The 15,123-nt window shown below is 34.6% G+C and overlaps 3 protein-coding genes across 5 annotated transcripts; 2 read left to right on the top strand and 1 right to left on the bottom strand.

The window, feature by feature from the left end:
* Positions 1–1,112: 1,112 nt before the first annotated feature.
* LOC118644114 (protein artichoke-like) lies at positions 1,113–9,743 on the top strand. The gene is made up of 9 exons (XM_036282881.1): positions 1,113–2,261; positions 2,673–3,379; positions 4,195–4,519; positions 4,798–5,064; positions 5,469–5,622; positions 6,407–6,619; positions 6,911–7,673; positions 8,083–8,465; positions 8,716–9,743. The coding sequence occupies exons 1-9, from the start codon at positions 1,149–1,151 to the stop codon at positions 9,225–9,227; spliced, it is 4,437 nt and encodes a 1,478-aa protein (XP_036138774.1). The 5' UTR covers positions 1,113–1,148; the 3' UTR covers positions 9,228–9,743.
* Positions 9,744–9,890: 147 nt separating this feature from the next.
* On the bottom strand, positions 9,891–11,786 carry LOC105840020 (26S proteasome non-ATPase regulatory subunit 7). The gene is made up of 5 exons (XM_012686730.3): positions 11,539–11,786; positions 11,286–11,378; positions 11,006–11,184; positions 10,604–10,807; positions 9,891–10,520 (listed from the first exon to the last, which is right to left on the bottom strand). The coding sequence occupies exons 1-5, from the start codon at positions 11,711–11,713 to the stop codon at positions 10,209–10,211; spliced, it is 963 nt and encodes a 320-aa protein (XP_012542184.1). The 5' UTR covers positions 11,714–11,786; the 3' UTR covers positions 9,891–10,208.
* Positions 11,787–11,918: 132 nt separating this feature from the next.
* Positions 11,919–14,566, top strand: LOC118644115 (inosine triphosphate pyrophosphatase-like). Of its 3 annotated transcripts, none has more exons than XM_036282882.1 (3): positions 11,919–12,114; positions 13,182–13,746; positions 13,784–13,911. In XM_036282882.1, exons 2-3 carry the CDS (start codon positions 13,183–13,185, stop codon positions 13,796–13,798), a joined length of 579 nt encoding a protein of 192 aa, XP_036138775.1. In that variant the 5' UTR covers positions 11,919–12,114; position 13,182; the 3' UTR covers positions 13,799–13,911. The 3 variants fall into 3 exon arrangements, with proteins under 3 accessions (XP_036138775.1, XP_036138776.1, XP_036138777.1); XM_036282883.1 differs by having other exon boundaries at positions 11,919–12,135; XM_036282884.1 differs by having other exon boundaries at positions 13,182–14,566.
* Positions 14,567–15,123: the final 557 nt, after the last annotated feature.

The following is a 15,123-nucleotide window of genomic DNA, read 5'->3' as shown; positions in this document are numbered from 1 at the left end:
CAATATATTACAATTAAACAAATTGATGACAAAGTTTCTATAACAAAAATTATATTTTTCTTTTTTTAGAATGCATGATAATACTATCCGAAAAACAAAGATACTGAAATATTATATACAAAATACAATTAATTTGCCAAACTTTCTTCCCCTTTGAAGTGCGAATTTTTAATCCCAATCCGGTTCGCCCTCTAACTCTACTCGTCGGTCATCACTTTATACTTCAAAAGCGCGCTCGCGCGACGACAATTATTACGGACATGATTGTCCTAGCGGTCTTTAACTTCGCTTACGGTACGGGACATCAATTTTGTCGTCTGCGACCGTGACGTGTGTACACGCGTACACAGTGCGTGGCATGGTGCTCAGGATACAGAGGCGTACCGTGACGTCCAAGGGCTTTTAACGTCTAAAATCCCACCAATCGGTGGTTGTTTCGTTAACGAGATTTCTAATCTTAGCCGTGCATTCGTCATATTCGCGGAAACCGGCTACGAAACCCCTTGATATGTCGAAACGAGACACCCATTGCTGTTATCATTTTCGTAATGAGTCTCTTACTTTCAGTGTACAATGTTATGTAGGAACGACTTGACAGTTTGTCACGGACGTAAAGGAAATTAGGAAAGCTTGAATGTTCTTGTGTATCATGTTGCTCAATCTAAAAATTATAAACTCGTAAAACGCACAATTAAATAAAGAGCTAATTAAATAAAGAGCTAAATTCAGTTTTTTCTAACGTTCAATTTTTTATTTCTCCAAATCCGTATTTGTCCATTCGTGTGCAAATGCACGCATATTTCAGAAAATGCGGAACTGGTGCTCGTGGTCGTAAACTACAGTCCCAATGCGCGATGGTCAGGCCGTTGGAGGGCGGTGGACTTCTTATAGTCGGTTGGCTTCTGGCACTCCGTTCCATCGGTGCCAGTGCCCAGTTAGATCCGGATTACGGATGTCCGCTTCAAGAGAGAATACTCCCATGCAGATGTTCCACGCGCGATATGGAGGTTCAGATATGGCAAGTTTAGATCAGATACATGATTCTATAGAATTAGGCAGACAACATTGAATGCTATACAAATTTGCGTAGGTGTAGCCACAGCGAATTACCAAAGGTATTGGAAGGTCTACAGGCAGTGAGTCACTATATGGATCGACCGGTAGACGAGCTGATTCTGGAGAATAACAATTTGCCTAGTCTGCCTGGCAAGGTATTTGCAACTTTACGAGTTTTGCGCTTAATGCTGCGGAACAATCGTCTCGAAAGAGTGTCTTCTGGCTGGCTAGAAGGCCTGCATGATTCCTTGCTGGAACTGTTTATCGTCGAGCCCGAACTGCGATCTCTACCTGTGGACAGTCTGGAAAACTTACAGGGTGTTGAGGCGATGACACTGCAGAGTCGCGTGATGAAACGACTTCCGAAATTCTCTGGTCTACCGAAGCTGAGATACCTTCAGATCAATTCTCCGGCTTTGCTAGAACTCGTCCCGAGAAATTTCCGAGATGTTCCCAATCTAGAGCAGCTGCACATATTGGGTAGTCCGAGATTGGGTAGATTAGAGGCCGGGCTTCTTCGAGATCTACCTCGTTTAGAATTGATCAACATCACTGATTCCGGAATCCATTGGATTCATCCACGGGCCATGATCAATTTACCGGAGCTCAAGGAACTCTCGTTGGTCGGAAACGCTATAATTGACGCTGGTATGGTCGGTCGCGCGTGCATGGATCTTCCATTGCTGTCGGTGATACGTCTAGATCGAAATCGCATCAATCGCCTTGGCGAAGGCTCCTTCGTCGATCTTCCTGTTTTATCGCGCCTCTATCTGTCACGCAATCATATCACCGAGATATTTGCCGGAGCTTTCGAGCGGATACCAGTTCTCAAATCCATAGACCTGAATCACAATTTGATTCATCGTATACATCCGGAATTCTTTCCGCAGCGGACGGGAAATGCGTTGGAAGAAATGTGGCTGATCAACAATGATCTTAGTCACGTAGCCGAGATACGATCCGTGCTTGAGGCTCTACCAAGACTAAAGTTCCTAGATGCCAGTCACAATCAATTGGAGGAAATACCCTTCGGTGCTCTAAGAGGCCATCCCACTTTGGAGAGACTCCATCTAAATCACAACAGGCTGGCATTTTTGCAAAGAGAAACATTTACAGCGATGCCAGCGCTCAGAGAACTCAGACTGAAGAACAATTCTCTGTCAAACCTGCTGGAGGCTCCTTTCTGGAATTTGCCAGCGTTAAAGGTAAAGTGCTTAAATCAGTCTAATTCCTTAAATCCTTAATTACGGATTTTATACAATAATTTAATTTTGTCTTTAGTAATTATTAATTTTAAATTTATGGCAAATTCGGTTGGGTGCACCAGTGCGCACTGGTGCGCCCTCGTTCAGTGTTTCGTATTCTGTTGCCTTATATTTAGAATGAGAAAAACTAAACTGCACTAAACGAGGGCGCACTCAGTGCGCACTAGTGCAATCCAATCGAATTCGCCATAACTTTTATTAAATCTTCTAATAAAGATGTCCATAGAACAATCTAAGAACGTACAAAAATTTTTTATAGGACGTTCTAGGAATATCATGTGTTGATTAAATAATTCCTTTTTAAAATTTAACTAAATACTTTACTTTTACAATTATAATACGTGATTCCAGGGTCTGGATCTCTCGGAAAACTATTTCCGTCACATAGAACCACGGTTGTTCGCTAATCTGCCAAATCTCCGACGGTTAGATCTTAGCGGCAACGCTATAGGACTCATTGAACCCGAGTCTTTTCTGGGCACACCAGCGCTGGAACATGTCAATGTCTCCGGGAACGCCTTATCCGTAATTCATCCTATGACCTTTCAACACTTGACAAACTTATACGAATTGGACATCGGTTTAAATCGTATGCTGGAAGTGGTGCCTGGTTTGCCGAAGGATATTGAACATCTTCACATGTCCAAGAATCGTATTGTCGCCCTGCCAACCGTGTCCTCTCAGGATCTAGCTCTGCCCGCTCTACGATCATTGGATTTAAGCTCGAATGGGATTGAGAGAATTCCGCCTGGTACCCTGGCTAACTTGCCGAACTTGAAAAAATTAAATCTGGGATACAACACTCTGAGAATCCTAGACGATGGAGTTTTCGATGGGCTGACAGGTTTAGAACAGCTGGACTTAAAGTGCAACCGGCTAGTCACATTGCACGGACGAAGTTTCCGACCTCTAAAGTCGTTGATGGATGTGAATCTTCGGGGCAATCGAGTGGAGGTTCTGCGACCAGACATTTTTCAAGAGAACACAAGATTACAAAGAATTGACTTGAGCAGAAATAATCTCGCACAAATTCCTCATGCCGCCTTCGCCAGTACCAGGTAAGAAATTATAATTTTAATAATACAATATTAGTAAATAATAAAATATGTGTGTAGTCTATTCCTACAATATCTTATGTTATACGATGTGATGATATATTATTTGTTGTTTTTATCACGTGCATGTATTAAAAAAATACTTATGTAGAAAGTTACTATCAAAATTTATCATTTATTTTAATTAGTAAAATTTAGAATATATTAAATTTATAATAATAATAAAAATAATTTTCCACTCCTCTGTATATTAACTTGCGATCTCGTATTATAGTGGAAAAATAGTTTCACTCGTAGTTATTTGGTTGCATCACTCTTAACTTGGTACCTAGAAAGTTCTTCGTGCACACGCTAATATCTCTTTCTCGTTGTTGTATAGCAACGGCCTGGCGTGTCGACTAATTTGACAGTAATTTGACTCGAGTTTATATGCGATTTTATTTAATCTCGTCCATCAACTTTAACTTGATTGCGTCGATCAAATGTAAAGCATTTTTTAAGGCTTGCGCTTTAATTTAAATTAAAAATTAATTTTAATCTAAAGCACAGATAAGAATTAGAAATCTAATGTTGATTAATGTCATTATAATTCTCTCTCAAATCCGATAAACTTATCAATATTCGAGACATGCTATTTGCGATTAGACTTAAATTTATTGTAATAAACAATTCGAGTACAACATTTAGTTATTATAAAAAAGACGGAAGATGCTTTGATCTCTTATACATCTTTAAATGTCTTTTGCACTTTTACTGTGATAACTAAGATTTGTTTAAATATTCCACATCCGAAACGGTAACGTCAATGTCAATTACAGAGACCTTCGTGAACTGTACGCATCACACAATACTTTGACCGAGTTACCCGGATCGCTGCACGGCTTAACGGCTCTACGGGTCCTCGACTTGAGCTTCAACAAGCTGAACATCCTATCGCCGGAAACTCTAAGCAGTTTGTCGTCCTTGTTAGAATTGAAACTGGTCAGAAATCATATACGGGAACTGCGGGAAGGTGCATTCGACGGATTGCCCCGACTGTCCCTGATTGATCTCGAAAACAACGATCTCAGGGTGATCGAGAGAAACGCGATCAGAGCGTTACCGGAACTGCAAGCTGTTCGACTCGGCAGGAATCGATTACAGGTAATAATAGTTTCACGGCCATTCGCGGTTGTAGAATAATAATAAATATTTTTCAGAATATTTCTAGATGAGATATCTTTGATATTTATTTTATTAGATGTACATACAGATAAAGAAAAATTTGTTATCGTAAAAAGATTGTAAAATTATGTAAATAACTTATCATCTACATATTATCGTTTAACTTGTATATTTCAGAAATTAACTTTAACTTTTATATTTTAGAATGCATTGAGCTAAATAACTAAGAATCTAATATAGTGTACATGATGTTGTAGTCCATCCCAATTGGCGCTTTCACCGAATTACCATTGCTGCAGAGTGCGGAACTTCAGGAGAATCATATCCAGGAAATAGCCAGTAATGCTTTCATTAACGTGCCACACTTACTTTTCCTTAATCTAAGTCACAATCGCCTGCCGGACTTGGAATACGTCGGTCTGGACGGTCTTCGCTCGTTAGAGGTTCTTGATCTCAGTTACAATCGATTATCCAGAGTTTCTAGCGACAGTTTAGCAGCTATGGAGTGGCTAGTGGAACTAAAGGTATACATAATAAAAATTCCAAGATTCTATCAATTTTAAAAGATGAAATAGATAGTTATCTTGTATTTTAGAGTATATTTTATATTTTTTAAATGTCTTTTTGCATTAGTAATTTAAAAGCTTTTTACGTTAGTAATTTAATAGCTATAACAACTTCCGAAAGATTTGTCCGAATTAATCTGCAAAATATCACGTATAAAACAATGAGAGTGTGAGAGCGTTTGCTAATAAAGAAAAATACTTTCTCGTCGAGAGTGAAACTCCTGTGTGAACCATGGTGCGAGACGAGCCGTTCTGCTGGCGGAGTAATTATTCGTATACCTGCATCGTTAATTAGGGAGATAGCTGAACCATTTTACATAGCCGTCGTAAGGCTGTAAAGCCGTTTTCTTTTCTGCATGCAGATGGACAACAATCGAATTTGTGCCGTGCACGGTTCACCTTTTGACGATATGCCTAGATTACGGGTATTGAGCCTACGAAGCAATCGAATGACCGCGATTTCTGAAAACGCCTTCAAAAGATTGCGATCGAACATCGCTGTCTTGGATATCGACGGTAATTTAGAATATTGGTTAAATTAACTCTTTCTATTAAATTATATTAATTTTTTGTAAATATATAAAAGTTAAAACTTGATATTTATTCTTTGATATTTGAATGGTTTTCCAAATTTTTTGAAAAACATTAGAAAAGACATTCTTAGTAAATTGTTTGCAAGTTTGTGTAAACATGTTAAATGTTTATACAAATTTGCAAACAATTTACAAAATTAATGTATCATCTTATTGTTGCTATAAAATTTAAGATGCAAGGTTATCTAAAACAAACAATTCGAAAATGTTTTTAATCTATGTAAATAATTCTCGTTTAAACAATCGAATTAAAAAGTTAATTTTTGCAAAAAAAACAGTAACATTTTGAAAAAACAATTCAAATTTTTTGCTTTTTAAAACTTTCTTAATAAATCTTAAAATTGTTACTTGATTCAAGTTTTAGATAAAAAAAATATTGTAAACATTTTCTAAAATTTTCAGTCAATCAGATTAAAAATTAGATAAATTATTGTAACATTAATTTGTATAAAACGTTAAAAACATGTTTAAAGTTTTGTGGACAATTTATACATTAACAAAAACTTTTATAAATCCCTTTCCCTTTTTCTTCTTTTTATTTGCTTTAAAATGATTAAAAGATATATCAAAAAATAATAGTAATTTATTTTGAAAGTAAAAATTTTTTCTTAATTTTTACTACAAATTTATGAAAACATTTCTCAATATTTATAATTTGTTAATATACTATTTTGTATTTATATATTTTTCTTTTATTTCTGAGAAAGGAAATCCATTATCCTGTTCTTGCGGCATGCTTTGGCTGCGAGGTTGGCTGCAGCAGTCTTCCTCAGAAGGTCCTAGATGCGCTGATGGCTCTCTTTTTAAGGAGCTCAGATTATCGCGACAAGATTGCCAGCGTGAAAGATACGTGGAACCAATTCCTCCAGGCTGCGAGGCTGAAATGATTAATGTTGCGACGCCTTCGGTTTCTTCCTCTGGTAAATTATAAATAGTCCAAGTAAAATAATTTAATTAGCAGATTAATTAGCAACCCAGAAAAATTAAAACATTAGTAGCTGAAGAATTCTTGCATTAATTTTGTTTATCTGATAATTTTAAGTGCACTTTAATTATTTTACATTACTAATTCTGGTTACCATTTGTATATATAAAAGAAACTTTCCTTCAAAAGTATATAATACTCTTGAATTATATATTTGTTTAAAATTTATAAATTAAAAAAACAGATTATAACTTGTAACTTATTAAATCACATTGAAATTTGCCAGCATTTGGAATTACAGAAACGGTACCGTTGTGGATGAATCTAAAGGATTCCTCGACGCAGAGACCTTCCGTTTCTCAGGACTCTGACTATTTGTACCAGTACGTAGATTATCAAGACAACGGAAACGATACAAGCACATTGCTGCCCAGCGTGTCTGCCATCAGCACACCTACCCAGACCGTGAAGATCATTCACCCGCCACCACATACACAAAAGCATCAAGTGCAGAAGAACGCCACGTCACCAATAAAAAAGAATCCTGTGCCACCGTCGGCCGCCAGCTCCGGCTTCACCTTTTTTGGTCTACCTCTGCCAAATTTGAATTTTAATTTGTGGGGATATTCGGGCAGGAAAGCGGAGAGAAAAGAGTCTCCGTCGTCGTCGTCATCGTCGGATAGACCAGGCCGAGGACGTTACAGGTCCTTCCCACCGACGGAACCGGAAATTCACAAAGGTGGTTTCATGCCTTTGCCGCGCGGTCAAAGCGGATTCGTGCCGATTGCCGATCCTAGATTGAAGCATGAGAAACATGCGAAGCATGACAACACTTCGAGATCGTTGAATATTAGCAGTGCACCAATACAAGAGGAACATCCCCGAAAAAGTGGAAACAGCACCGTGACTAAGATGGAAAAAACTGTCTCCAAAACCGGAAAACCGCGGACAAGTTTCCGAGAAAGAGAAGAATTACCAACTGCATCGACGAACGTTCGATCAACCGGTTTTGAATCTCAAAAGATTTCACTCGATGTCAATAAGACCAGGTAAATTATTCAAATTATTTTTTCTTTTTTAATGCAATCTTTTTAACACACAGCCCGTCGAGATGACATTTTCTAGATTGTTTAATCATTAAAAAGAAAGAATTTTTCATATAATTTTTAAAACAACTAACAGTTTAAAATATACATAATGTATATTTATCTTTACATTTTAATTAAAGAATTTAAATAAAGAATAAAAATAAAAAATTAAATTTTAATTAAAAATCTAAAATTTAAATGACTTCAATGATAAACAATCAAATGACAGAAGGAAGAGGCAAAAGAGCACTACTAGTTCTCCGTGTATTGTACATATATTTTATAATCAACAAATTTCAATTGCTTTAAATTTAGCTGTCATACCGATATTTTTGCTTTCATCTAATTATTTTAAATGTTTCTCTGTTAGCCTTAATGTATCAAACGCAATAAAAAGTAGCACGTCGATAATCGTTGTGGAAGATTCATCGCAAGAAGCTTACGAAACATCGGTGTCCACCGAGATTTATGATGGCGGAAGTTTAGAAGTAAATACAAAAGATACTAAATTTATAGAGAAGCCGCAGATGGAAATTGCTAATAGAATAGTTTGGACTACACCAAAAGTAATAATAGAGGAAACGAAAAAATCTATGATTGCCAAGGAGACTGTGACTACAACGATGGCACCATCAATGGAGGTAGTACCATCGAAAGAAACCGGATCCAAAGACTGGCACTTTGAATATGAAACATCTGAATATGAAAAAGATTCGATTCTGGACAGTACAACTAACTCTTATGAGGATTTTGGTAAGTTTATAACATCTTAATGGATTAATAAAATTTGATTTTAAAATGTTATATAGGTATATTTCATCAAATTTCTTCATTCTTACGTTTGTAATTAAGTTTCTGTTAAAATAAAATTTGTTTTAAATTAATCAAGAGCCAATTTCTTATTAATTTGTACTAAAATTTAGTTTATAAAAAATTAAATCCTTTATATCAAATCATAATCCATAAGAAACATTTTACAAAAATAATTACTTATTTATTGCAGACAATTCGGACATTGTGACAAAAGTGGATGCGGAACCGATTCCATACTTCTCAGCACCCACAATGATCTCTACGTCAAATCTACGGCCCAAAGAAACCACAACTGTTACTTCGAGAGGGACGGAGGCATCCGCTCTATCTGCGCTTTTGATTCCTGGGGGACAAGTACCGTTTTCGGGACCCACAGTAAATATACGTCCACTTGGCAGATCTACGATAACCAAAGTTGCCTCGCCGTACATCAGCTACAGTGCCGAGCAATTCAGGGAGAAACAGAAGTCAATCGCTGCTCAGAAAAGCGAGATTGTCGACGAGACGACGACCGAAAGTCAGAACGAGGCGTTCGTCATCGACGATGAGGCCAAAGTGATAAACGACAGTCCTTTCAACTGGTACTTCCAACATTACAACGATACGAATTTGGAACCTTACGTAGGTATAGCTTACAACGCTGCCGAAAAGATCGACGCCTATCCATGGTTTCTCTTGCTTATTTCTAGCGTTTTGATATAGAAAAATTTAAAGTTTGTATAGCAGGATTCTAGATAATTTTTAAATAGACAGATTAATCGCTGACTCATACGAAAAATCAAATATACTTGTAATATTTGTTAATAAATGCTGTAGTACATGGCTGTTTTAAATCACCAATCATACACGTATGTATGTACAATCATGTTACGTATATGATTGAAGAAAGTTATATTATCTTAGAAAGTTATATATGCACATTATTCCGCCCAAACATGCACAAAAATTGTACATGTACAAAAATAACACATTTATATATATATATTTTTTTTTGCGATTTGTATATCCTTGTTGAAAATGAGTGTAAGTAGGAAAGCATTTCTATATCAATGATAATTTAATAACACAATATATAAGTAAAAGATTATTTTATTATTAATGTAATATTTTTTCTTAATAGAATGACTTGTATTTCCTAAAAAATACATTATCTATATCTATCACACATGTTAATTGAAACATAATTTTTAAGCAACATGCCTAAAGCGATTTAAAAAAGTACATCAATTGCTTGTTATTATTTGAATAGATGAAATTGCAAGAGAAAATAAATAATTGTGTTTCATATAGAGTACTATTATTTGTATTAATGTTAATTAAAACATTGAAGATATTGTAAGGATTACAATATTTTGCAAAAATGTCTTATTCTATAAATTTCTTGATATATTTATTACATAATTTATTAGACTCAAAATACACGCAGAAATGTTGAGTTATCATTTATGTTCTCTCTTGCGCTTAATATATTAAAAACTCACAGTATTACGCCTAACCAGTTCGGAAATCAATTTGCTTGTTTCTGATACATATTTAAACTGTTTTTATGTCAATATTTATAAGTGGAATATAATTCTGTACAAATAGTGAACAGGTTTGTGTGGACTATTACACAGAGTCATTAATTGTCCTCAACTTTAACAGTCTCAATCTCGTAACTGAGCAAGTTTAGAAATGCTCTGATCACTGACTTTTAGTTTTCGCCTTTTCCTCACTCTTTTTTTCCTCTTCCTTCTTTTCTTCCTTTTTCGTATCCTTCTTCCCATCCGTCTCTTTCTTCTCAGCGTCACGATTGGTCAGTTTATTGTTAATTAAATTGTGCAACGCCACTATGGACCTAACCAATGCCGCTAGATATACAACGAGCATCTGATCGTTCGTCTTTACATATAACGAATCGACAAAGCTACTTTGAGTCATGTCCGGTAATAAATTAAAGATATCCTGAAGCTGATAAACAATTTGATGATTTATAGGTAATTTTCCATTACCAACCTATAAAAAAATATTTAAGTACATTAAAGTAACAATACAACTTTTTAACAATATTAACATAAAAACTGTATTTTAATATATACCTGAAGCAAATAATCTCTAATTTCCCGGATTTGTTCATGAAGACCTTTCAAGCCAAGTAATTGATTCGTGATTCTTTGACTGAGGGTACCAACTGTAGTATCTTTGATATCCCGTAATAAATGCTCTACTCCAACCTCTTCCGCTTCTTCAGCTCCGATTTCACTTGGAATATGCTCGAAAGTTTTGGAAGTAGGAGAACCATCCTGTAAATAAAATTCTTGGTAAGCCTCGCATTCATTACGATAATCTCAATCCTCTCTCTTCTAGATCTCAAAACAATGTCCAGTAATTATCCACATTGCTCACTTGAGTAAATTATCAATAAACATAAAGCTCCAAAATTTTTTCATATTTTTTTTCAAACAAATATTAGATAATAAATGTAATAGATGTAAACTCACATCGTGTACTTCTTCAACTGCTTGATATGCCTCGGTAGGAAGTCCAAGATCTTTCGGTTTGGCATCGATAATCACCAAAACTGAATTAGGACAGTATCTTCTTATTAGCTCGTTGATAGCAACATCATTTTGGTGTAACTTAGGCCCAGTATGGTACCAACCAACTACTTTCTCACGAGCTAGGAATCAACATAGAATATTGCAATCAGAATTCTTATTCCAAGTAAAACCCACCAAATTTGTATGAATTATTCATAATCGTCTTTTAATTCATCTTTACCGTTAACTTTTTTGAACATTCCATACATATTTTCAAGATAATCATGGTCAAGAAACCACACACTTTTGTCTTTGTCATCCTCATCGAAGGGTACTGAAACAAGCGTTTTTCTTTACATTGCACTCAGCTTCAAAAATAAGAACTTTTATTCCTTGTGCATTTATATATTTATTAATAGAAGCAGAATGAGGCTTAACTGCAAATTGACGTATAAAACGTATTTTAAGAAATATCGTAAGCATGTTTTCCTAACCTGCAAAGCTGTTAGACACGTCGAGGATTCCCTTGGCCCTCCAGCAGCCCAGGAGAACACCGACCACTCTCTTTTGATTTCCGATTTTCCCCATCCGATTAAAATGGTCCACCACGCTCAACAGCACCAGCGGGTGGACCACAACCTTCGTTGTTACGACCTCTTGACTCGGCATTTTTGGACGAACCTGACTCGACACACATACACCGCTATGCTACTGACATTACTCTAGTAGCCACCATTCACTCGGAGGTTACAAGAATGGCGTGTTGATTGTCAGGTTTATCGAAGCGCCATGCGCGGACGAAGAGGAAAACGCCAATGGTTTTATTTTACGATATATAAAATAGTACAAAATAATTTTTTATACGTTGAAAATAAAATATTATATTATATTTAATTGTTCCCTATTATGAATAATAAAGCTATTGATCATTTGATTAATGAATAAGGAACATGTCTTGCCATTCATCTGAGTGAAGTTGGCTAACTTGCTTGAAGAAGCGACACTGCACGCAGGTACACATACAGTGAATCTGTTGGTTAGGAACGATAGGAGTGACGACAGGTTTTAACGTGAGTACTCGAATTAAAAAGGTAATTTTTTTTTTCTCATATCGAGGAAATGCCCTACAAAAATCTATTATTCGAATCCATTACATTCACATTATTTCAAAACCAATAATAGTAGATCTAATCGCATCAAAGTGAATAACGCGTGTGTCAATACTAGGTATGTAAACAAGTTTAGTGCAAAGGTGCCAACCTAAAACATGTAAAAAACGCGCGAAATCAAAAACAAATTAAATAACGAACATATATCTCTCTGCAATAAATAAAACTAGACACCATTACAAACGCGCGTTTCGCGCGCGCTACTTTACTTTTTTATTTTTTACTTTTTACAAATAAATTACAACGATAATTGTACAGATAACTATACAAATTTTGACAGCTGTCAAAATTCAATCGCAATGACAGCTACTCTCGAAATACGAATTAAGCACAGCGAGAGAACTACTCGGCATCGCGGAAAAGCGACGACAATAAATTTCGAGAGATGCGAGCAATCGACTTTACATGCATTTTTTTTTAGATAGGATAAAATAGAATAAAATTATTTAATAAATAAAATACGAAAATATCATTTTAACTTAATTATTTAACTTAAGAGGATGCTGATATCATTATAGTTTTCTGACCGAATAATACGATGATAATACACATGCATACTTATCGCCAGTATCTCCTTAATCTTTGGTTATTCTTATTTATTTAATTAAAGCTATAGAAATCTAACGTAAAATATTGTTTTATTAAATTTTGTAAAAAATAATTAAAGCTGAAATAGTGAATTTATTTTTATAATATAAAGTACACTAAATTATTACACAATAAAATGCGCAATATGAATATTTTTTAAATATTTGTTTTTCTGTTTCGTAATAACTTATATTTTTTATTGGAAAGATCTTTAAAATTATTTTTTATAGAATTTGCTAACATAAATTTTACAATATGTTAGTTGAAAAAGAGCTAATTTTACAGTAGAAAAGAAATTTTTTAAATGACGTAATACAGATTAAATAGATTTCAGATTAAAATAATATAAGTGCCATACTTAACACGTCTGTTTGTTGCAGAATGTCGCTGCCCATAGTATTTGTGACGGGAAACGCAAAGAAACTGGAGGAGTTTGTCGCTATTTTGGGAAAAGATTTTTCTCGATTATTAACGAGTAAGAAGATCGATCTACCTGAATATCAGGGCGAAGCAGAGGATATATGTCGAGACAAATGTCGAGCTGCAGCAAACCTAGTGAAGGGCCCAGTGATCATTGAAGACACCTGTCTCTGTTTCAATGCGCTGAAGGGTCTTCCGGGGCCTTACATTAAATGGTTCCTTGAAAAACTGGGCCCTGAAGGTCTTCATCAGATGCTCTTTGGATTTGAAGACAAATCAGCAGAGGCAGTTTGCACGTTTGCTTACTGCTCCGACGAGAACTCTGAGGTTCAATTATTTCAAGGTCGAACTCAAGGTACCATTGTGAGTCCGCGAGGTTCCAGGGATTTCGGTTGGGATCCTTGTTTCCAGCCGCTGGGCTACGATAAGACTTATGCGGAACTATCGAAGGAAGAGAAAAACAAAATTTCTCATCGCAGCAAGGCATTAGAAAAACTGAAAGATTTTTTGCTAAACAATGAGAAGATTTAATTAATAAAAAAATTAGTTTATACGATAAATTAAATGTAAAAAATAAATATAATTAAATATAGTATAATAAAATTACTATCTGTAATAATATAGTAATACTCTAACTTATTTATATGATACGACATGACGTAATAAAATTATTGACGTTCTTATGATCCATTTTGTCTTTTTTTTTTTTCAGGTTTTTTTCTCTTTTGAGAATGTCTTGCTCCACATTTATAGATAATTTTTCAAAAATTTTTACAGTTTTGCATTAATCAATAAATTACAGACACACTTTATAAATATTTACATTAATCTTATAAAATCCGTTTATACCGCTTTGTAATCGAGATAATCGTTATATTAATGTGATCGCATTTATTACGATTCTTTTTAATTTCGAAGAATACGCAACGAGTACGCGTTGTTTTGTCTTCACGTTATAATTTACGCTGTGACCTATAATGTTAACGTTCGATATCCGTTCAATTTATCAAAGGTGATTCCTCTCTAAAAACAACGCATGTATTTCGATGTCTTGTCACAGTGATAGTCGTCGGACAGCATATGGAACCACTTACCAACACCCTTGAAACTATTGTGACACTTTACATCTGAAAATCTGATAACTTTAATTTTAATAGATGACACAATATGCTACTCGACAATTTCCTTCTTACAAATTTTACGTGATGCAACAAATCAAAATATGAAACCATATATATTTTAATCATCTGGTGGTAGATATTGTTAATCATGTAAACCGATACCTCTCATACGCAAGCACTCATAATTATAACTGTAAATCATGTACAATAATAACCACGACAAATCAATACCACTGTTCAATTGTTTTATTTGCCAATGACGCGGTTACATATGTCGTGTGAGTGGCACTGAAATAAATGCTATTTATACATATTATAATTAATGAGATATGAATAAATAAAGTGAGTTCATAAGTCGATTAAAGAAATGGTATTAAAAATATAACATTATTTAGAATATTAATTAATAAATTCTTTATGAGCTATGTGATTTTTATTGTAGGCATTTAGTAAATGACGCTAATAATTTCTGTCACAAAGATTTTTGTAATACTGCTAATAATTGATAATAATAGTATCTCGCTTTATTGAAAAAATTAAACTAGTTACTATCAATAATGGAATTTACTGACATGGATAACAAATAATTAAATTTATACATTAATTGATACAAAATTAATACCAAAATATACAATATTACACATACATTAATTTTTGTAAAATGCTACTTAAAAGCTTTATTTAATATCGTGAAATTATAAAATTATAATATTAATTATTCAAATATATTTTTTATTTAAATTTGGTAAACAAGAAAATGTCGTTATGTTTGATATAATAT

The sequence above is a fragment of the Monomorium pharaonis genome, chromosome 2, assembly GCF_013373865.1.
Source record: "Monomorium pharaonis isolate MP-MQ-018 chromosome 2, ASM1337386v2, whole genome shotgun sequence".
NCBI lineage: Eukaryota > Metazoa > Arthropoda > Insecta > Hymenoptera > Formicidae > Monomorium > Monomorium pharaonis.
This window is presented reverse-complemented; position numbering and strand designations above follow the sequence as displayed.

Excerpts from the sequence above, each read along its gene's own strand:
- LOC105840020 (XM_012686730.3), bottom strand. The coding sequence starts at position 11,713 with ATGCCGAGTCAAGAGGTCGTAACAACGAAGGTTGTGGTCCACCCGCTG. Across the intron at positions 11,185-11,285 it reads AATGTTCAAAAAAGTTAACG|CTCGTGAGAAAGTAGTTGGT; the intron begins GTAAAGATGAAT and ends GTTGATTCCTAG. Across the intron at positions 10,808-11,005 it reads CAGTTGAAGAAGTACACGAT|GATGGTTCTCCTACTTCCAA; the intron begins GTGAGTTTACAT and ends TTTTATTTACAG.
- LOC118644115 (XM_036282882.1), top strand. The coding sequence starts at position 13,183 with ATGTCGCTGCCCATAGTATTTGTGACGGGAAACGCAAAGAAACTGGAG.
- LOC118644114 (XM_036282881.1), top strand. The coding sequence starts at position 1,149 with ATGGATCGACCGGTAGACGAGCTGATTCTGGAGAATAACAATTTGCCT. Across the intron at positions 2,262-2,672 it reads GGAATTTGCCAGCGTTAAAG|GGTCTGGATCTCTCGGAAAA; the intron begins GTAAAGTGCTTA and ends ACGTGATTCCAG. Across the intron at positions 4,520-4,797 it reads TCGGCAGGAATCGATTACAG|TCCATCCCAATTGGCGCTTT; the intron begins GTAATAATAGTT and ends ATGATGTTGTAG.